The sequence below is a fragment of the Spinacia oleracea genome, chromosome 3 (assembly GCF_020520425.1).
Source record: "Spinacia oleracea cultivar Varoflay chromosome 3, BTI_SOV_V1, whole genome shotgun sequence".
Lineage (NCBI taxonomy): Eukaryota > Viridiplantae > Streptophyta > Magnoliopsida > Caryophyllales > Amaranthaceae > Spinacia > Spinacia oleracea.
In genome coordinates, this window is record NC_079489.1 from 120,671,614 (window position 1) to 120,679,060 (window position 7,447).

Genomic DNA, 7,447 nt, shown 5'->3' on the forward strand with positions numbered 1-7,447 from the left:
CTAGTTCATTCAATTTTGAGAATTATGTAGCAATTGAGTTGTGGAGTGTGTTTCATTTTGTCAAAAATAACAATTCACTTGTCGGTTGGTTTAGTTATGTCAAAAGGAATGACTTTTACAGTAATTGGTACCTAAATCACACTTTAGCAACCATTAATATTATTGGTAGTAGGCTAGTAGCTACCTGTATGGTAGGTGATAACTACAAGTTCTATGCAGGTGGGAACTCTTTTATCATCACTAAATACGTTAGGTAATTATTGTTGCTAGTCTCCTAATTATTTACAAAATGGTCATGCTAATTTCTTACAATATCGTCAGGTACTTATACTCGTGCTTGTTTAGGTATAAATGGCTGTGGATAAAAATTCTAACCCACACAATGAACCGATTGATGACGTGAAATCAGTAGCACCCTCCAATGATGAGTATGATGATAATTTTGGTGGTGTAGACCTCGAAAATCTTCCAGAAAACTTCATTGCCCCTGAAGTATGGGAACAAATCGGAAAAGCACTAGATGATTTTAATTTTGACGATATGAAGAAATTGTCCTTTGCATCAATGAAAATGTGTGTAACATTTTATTATATGTATGCCAAGGCAAAAGGTTTCGGAGCACGAAACAAAGCAGCTGTAAGGAGCAAATTGGATGGTAAATTCACATCAAAAAACCTGATGTGCAACAGGGAAGGTGCACGCCAGCTAAAGTACTTGGAAAACCCAAATAGGAAGCGCCCATCAAGACCGGAAACTAGATGTGGGTGCCAAGCTGTAATCAAGTTCAAGTGGAATCCAAGTGACGACTCTTGGTTCGTGAGAGACTTTGTTGGGGTCCATGATCATGATCCTGTCTCCCCAAGTGAAGTCCGATTTATAAGGTATTTTATCAGATCAAGTCGTTGGGTCATTACCTTAATTCTTCTTGGACACTACCTTGTACAGCCAGTGTTTGTTATTTGCATGGTCCACTTGTAATAAAGTGGTTTCCCAACTAAGAAATATTATAGGTTTTGACTGTATTTTCTCTAAATTGGTAAATTATATTGCAGAAGCCATAGAAGTCTTTCAGATGCTGACAAGCTCCGTATCAAGGCATTGATAAATTCTGGGGTATCTCCTGCCGTGACAATGAGGAATCTGGTTCAACAAGCGTGTGGTCCTCACAAACTACCTTTCCTTAAAAAGGACTTGTACAATGCTTGTCAAAGAATTCAGAAGGAAGATATTCAAGATGCATGGGGACACGGAGGCCGTGTTTGCATACCTGCTCGGGAAACAGAATACTGACCCCGGGTTTTTCTTGAAATATACATGAGACGAAGATAATGCTCTGGATAAACTCTTTTGGTGTGATGGGACGTCCCGTAATGATTACAGGGCATTTGGCAACGCCATTGCCTTTGACAACACATAAAAAGTAAATGCGTACCACAAGCCGCTTGTGGTGATTGTCGGTGTAAATCACCACAGGCAAAGTATTATTTTTGTTGTTTCTCTAGTTAGCCATGAAAAGGAGGAGACATTCAAGTGGATATTGGAGCAGTTGACTGAAGCAGGGGATAACGTCGCTCCTCACACTGTTTTGACTGACGGGGACAAGGCAATGCCAAATGCTATATCAGTTGTTTTCCCGAAGGCAGTACATAGGCTGTGTTTGTGGCATTTAATGAGGAATATAAAAGCACATAGCTCAAAAACGTTCTGCAGTGGTTTCATGAAATGTGTTGACAGATGCCGTACGCCCACCGAGTTTGAGCAGGCTTGGAAGGAGCTAATTACCACGTACGGTTATGAGAAAGAAGTTTGGGCACAGGAACTCTACAATGACAAGGGAAAATGGGCGGAATGTTTCATGCATGGTCATTTCTTCGTAGGTAAGTAGTTCACAGCCATATTTAGGTCACTATCCATTTTACGTACCCCTTTATATTTTGATAGGTACCTACCATAGCATATTTTGGGCACTACACATTTCACCTACCCCTTCATATTTTTGCACGGAACCTACCTTATTGTGTTTAGGTCACTATCGTTTTTACTGATTTTGTTTTATGCAGGTATGAGAAGTACACAACGGTGTGAATCAATGAACAGCTCACTGAAGACAGTTTTTAATAAAAAAATTATGTTGTACAAATTTGTTGAATTGTATGATCAAGTGCTGAAAGATATAAGGTTTACAGAATCAGGCCTCGACTACCAAACGAAGCACACAACTCCGATAATCAAAGGGGTCCTTTCAGGTGTGAAAACACATGTTGTAACAGTGTACACAAGGAACTCGTACGATATGTTATACAAAGAGATGAACTACGAGTCATCGCATCTTGTTGTAAAGTTTAGGCAGGATAAGACACATTTGGATGGGGTAACTAATATTTATTGGTTGAGTAATACTAAGTTCAGGAAAGCACACTACGTTTTAATACACATTGCTAAGCTCCACAAGATGTATTGCTGCTGCATGAAGTTGGAACCTGTGGGTATACCCTGTCGCCACATGTTTGCTGTAATGAAGTATGCACGCATGAACGAGATACCAAGGGGTTGTATACTTCGAAGATGGATGAAATATGCCAAGACATGTCTGTATTATGGTCACACACTTGACGAATTTAAAGAGCAGACTGATACTGCGATGGTTGGTAGATTTGCATATTTAAATGGGTTAGGCATACAAATCTGCAGGTTGGCAGCTACATCTTACAAAGGGTCACTATGGTTAAAGAATGTTTTTTCAAAGGTATTGATTTCTCTGGAAACCCATGATGAGAAAGCCGAGGTAATCCCAAAGAAAGAGACATTGGTCGGAATCGGTGATCCTAAAGTTTTGCAAGCTGGCAGGGGACTTAAAAAGAAAGCCACAAAGCCACAAGAGAAATCCAACAGTCCCGAGAAGCCGAAGTCCATTGACCTCAACCAGTCACCACCGACTACTCCGGCTGCCACCTCTAACATTGGCCTTTGTGACCCGTCTATCCTTTTGGGGGATTTAATGCCAGGAACATATACCAGTGGTGAGGCTTCTGAAGCCGTTGACAGCTATGAAGTTAGCCAATACAAAACAGAACCAAAAGTTTTCGATTGGGGGCCAAGGCAGCAAGGGTAGTTACAGCGTTGTTTGTTGCACATTTCCTAATTTGGGCACCTATAAAAATCAAATGAGCAAATGGGCAATAAAATAACATTTTGAAAATTTTTTGGGGATAGCAGCGGTTCGAATAGGTAACCCTCTTTTTTAAACGGGTATAGGAACCCAGTTAGTCAGAATCCCAGGTTTAATTTGTTAAAAAATTAGTTCTTCGTGGTAGTCACCGTATACATGTTTGGACGGTACCAGCAGGTTCAGAATGTCATTAATTTGTTAACAAATTAGTTATTTGAGGTAAATCAAATTGAATGTTGAATGTTTATCTTTTTATTAATTATTCAACGACACTTGTTGTTTAAAAATTCTAAGATAGTCATCATAAAAATGACCATGGTATTGTTTCATTATTGTTGCTTTTAATTCAGGACACGGGCTATTGTTTCATCGTATGAATGTGTTTATTTTTATTGTGATTAAGTTTTTTAACTTGTGATTAAAGGTATGCTGTCTGTTGCATTGCCTTCCCTGTTTTGCTTCCATCCCTGTTATGTCTTGGTAATTACCTTTTCAACATCAGGACATAACCAGAAACTGTTCTCATACGTTTAAAGAAAACAATTCTCCATCACATGCACAACGCAATAAAGGGTTCTTAATCCAGAGTTGGTCCTTTCCCAACATGAACTCGGTGATAGCCAAGAATCACAGACTTAAAACACAGACCAACAACATACTTGGTCACATCCGGTGACATTAGTTGACAAGTACTAACCAAAAACATTAGTTCACAAGTACTAACCAAAAGCAAATGAGTATCTGCTAACCATATACAAAATTAAAATTGTTTTCAGACTAATAACACGGTGAGACGAATCATCATGGCCATCCAATAAGCTAGTTATCATACTGTTTTATTCATTGTCGTCATTATCTATTTCAGTTCCGGTAGAGTCGTCATCATCTTCTGCAGCTACATCATCTATTCCAGGTTCCGCAGCGTCGTCATCATCTGCTGGAGATTCAGCGTCGTTATCATCTTTTCTGGCTACATCATCTATTCCAGGTTCCGTAGCGTCGTCATCATCTGCTGGAGCTTCATTATCTGTTGGAGCTTCATCATCTCTTCCAGGTCCAGTAGCATCGTCATCTTCTTCTCCAGTTCCGCTACCGTCATCACCATTTCAACACCATTCGAACCCTCATCACCGTCATTCACTTCTGTAGTGAACAGATATTTAGGGTTTAGGGTATGTAACAAATATTTTACAACATTTCAAGCAAAGGAATCTAAACTAACCGTAATTATCAGTTTCAGTGTTGCGGCCTTGAAAGAGATCCTCTTCAAGGGGATCTTCTTTAGGTTCACGGATACCGAACTCCAATTTGAGTGATGTATATACCTTATCGTGAATATCGAGCATCACTTCCTTAGTAAATATATTCGGGTGCAGATACCTTAACATCGACTCGACCATGCCAACCCGTAATGCAGTTTCAAAGGTGAACATAGTAAGATGTACCTCCTTGATACAATTTTCTGGATCTTCACCTTGAACTTGCCTGTCCAGTTCACCTCCACCATGGTGTGGGTCAGATTCTTGATTACTCACTGCACCAATACCTGCTTGGGTACCATCCGGCTGAACCCATACAGAGTTCAACTCATCATATGTACACTTCATATATGTGGTGAGCGTAGAGATAGAAAATGTATGACATGCACTAGTGTGCGCAACATCCTTACTAGTATCAATTTTAAAGTGTCTAAACACCTTTGTCAACCACATACCATAGGGAAGATTATTTGTCCTGCTTTCTTTATGCGCACTCCGAATATTGTTGATAATCATTCTAGGGAGATTCATCTTCTTTTTCAGAAGAATGCAAAACATAATAAAGACATCAAGGTAAGTCAGGGATGACTTTCTACCGGGACCAGGATTGAGGGTTCCATGAATTAGTAGGTGTAGTAGTCGATTTAGCGGTGGCAATTCTTGAATGAGAGGCTTAGTGTCTCTAGTGGAATCATCGTCGTCAAGCAAGGCCTTCACGCAATCTTGGATTTTAAAATCTGTATGTTTACTCCAAGACAGCCCAGGATCATCATAGATCCCCTCATGCGGAATGCCGAGAATATGTCCCAGCTTCTCGTCATCTAGATAAATCGTGACATCTCTCACCCATGTACGAAGAAACCCTTCCTTTTTACCGAAGGGCTCGATGTGGGTGTAGAACTCTCTCACAAGATCTTCCCATACCGTCCCTTTATACTGTAGGAGGACATCCCATCCTTGGAACGAAAACCACTCATGCACAATTTCCGCATTGCCTTTAGTGAAAGACTCAAAGTCAATGTTCTTCCCTGGCCAAACCGATCGTTCTCCGAATTTCACTTGGAATAGTTTTTGGTAGTCTTCATTCTTGAACCTTATATCAGGTATAAAATCGCTACTTCTACCTTTTTCAAGTCGAGCACTTTTTGCAGAATGTTTCTTATTGTTCCGAATACCTGCTTGTTTTGAACCCGTAGGGGGCGTTGCTTTGGTAGCAAGCGCTTTCCGCTTGACTGTTATTTTCTTTGGCCTTACCATTTCACCTTCATATTAAACGAGAGTAAATTAGGCCCTCAACAATTGAGTACACATCTCACACTCATAACAGAAAATAAACATCATTGTTGGCCATATCCATTGTTATAAAGATAGCCAGTTTGATTAAAACAACTGATTGGAATGCAAATGAAATCAGTATTCATCCAGTTACCAGAGCAACAATTTATGTGCTATCTGTCCTATTAAGAACATGTCCAAACTCTATTTATCCTATTCTAACCCACCTCATTGTTGGCCATTTCCATTGTTATAAAGATAGCCAGTTTGATTAACACAACAGATACAAAAATACTTGGAATGCAAAAAAAATCAATATTCATCAAACAGTTACCATAGCAACAAGAATCAGAGGGAAATTAAACATCACTGTACAAAATCATGTAAGAATGAACAAGAGATTTATTTACTCTACGGGATATTCATCCGTCATAAATATACGGCTCGTAAATATACACAATACAAAACAACTACACCCTTAACCCTCTAAACCCTAAACCCTAAATCCTAAGTTGTAGACCTTCAATCCTTAAATGACAAAATTTATGATACTTTGTTTTAATTGACGCAGAATTCAAGTGTTATACCAACAGAAAACGAGAAGCGGATTACCTGATAAGCCTGAATTATAGTCGCCTATAATATTTCCACGAAATCAAGACCGGGGTACCTGAAATTATAAACGGAAGACTGTTTTGCAGAGAAAGAAAAGAAGAAAGATTAAAAAATGGAAAGAAGAGCAAGAACTACCGTAAGGTTGAGCAGTTACTGGAAGATGAATGCAAAGGTTTTTAAGAGAGAGGTTTTTTTGAGAGAGAAAGAAGTTGAGAAGTTATGCGAGGAGAGAGAAAATAATTAGGGTATAAGTTCAAAATTTTGGGGATATTTTTCGTCTAACCCGCGAAAACAAAAATTAAAAAAGAACTTTCAATTTTGAACCACGGGACGAAAATTCAGGTTTCTTTTAGCTTAAAAGTCCTAACAATATTCCACTTTATCACAGTACTTACTGACTTTCTTAATGGTCACTACCAACACTACAACGATAGACAAACAATATTGAAAATTAATTAAATTTACTATCTCATATACTAAAGTGTAGATGATCCTTTTTATCTTAATTAAATATTAAGTATATCTTTTTCAAATTTTATAACTTTACTATTAATATGAATGCTAATGACTTATCCTCGTGTCCACTTCATGCAGATGTAAACCACTTATCGACTTGACTATGTTATGCTACACTTTATATTTTTGTGGTTGAAATATAATGTGATTAAAAAATCAATAACTTTAAAAGAATTTGAGTTATTTTTGGTGATTTTTGGCAACAAAACATAGTTAAAGTTATCCTAGCCCAAAATCTAGTTTATTATTTACTTATGTCGTGAACCCAATATCGTTGAACCAAAAGGAAATTCTAATGTTGAACCAAATGGGAATTGTAATGTTGAACCAAATTGAAATTCTAATGTATTTAGGCATTACAATTAAGAGTAAAAGTTACATAGTTACCATGCAATGCAATGACTGCACCAGATATTCATTGCAATAGAAATTGATCATATGACTGTTAAAATACGAGAACAGTTATGTGCAAGACCTAGTTCTAGAGAATAAAAGATGTCTTGAAATATCATGCCCAAGAACCACAACCTATTTTTGTTGGTTAAAGTTATCCAAACAATGTCTCCTTGCATCGCCCTAGCCCAAAATCTAGTTTATTATTTACTTATGTCGT

At 38.1% G+C, this 7,447-nt stretch overlaps 2 protein-coding genes across 2 annotated transcripts; one reads left to right on the forward strand and one right to left on the reverse strand.

The window, feature by feature from the left end:
* Positions 1 to 351: 351 nt before the first annotated feature.
* On the forward strand, positions 352 to 3,112 carry LOC110800857 (protein FAR1-RELATED SEQUENCE 5-like). The gene is made up of 4 exons (XM_056839586.1): positions 352 to 881; positions 1,053 to 1,193; positions 1,474 to 1,877; positions 2,061 to 3,112. Exons 1-4 carry the CDS (start codon positions 352 to 354, stop codon positions 3,110 to 3,112), a joined length of 2,127 nt encoding a protein of 708 aa, XP_056695564.1.
* A 645-nt stretch (positions 3,113 to 3,757) lies between these two features.
* LOC130469339 (uncharacterized) lies at positions 3,758 to 6,019 on the reverse strand. The gene is made up of 2 exons (XM_056838516.1): positions 4,392 to 6,019; positions 3,758 to 4,312 (listed from the first exon to the last, which is right to left on the reverse strand). Exons 1-2 carry the CDS (start codon positions 5,683 to 5,685, stop codon positions 4,149 to 4,151), a joined length of 1,458 nt encoding a protein of 485 aa, XP_056694494.1. The 5' UTR covers positions 5,686 to 6,019; the 3' UTR covers positions 3,758 to 4,148.
* Positions 6,020 to 7,447: the final 1,428 nt, after the last annotated feature.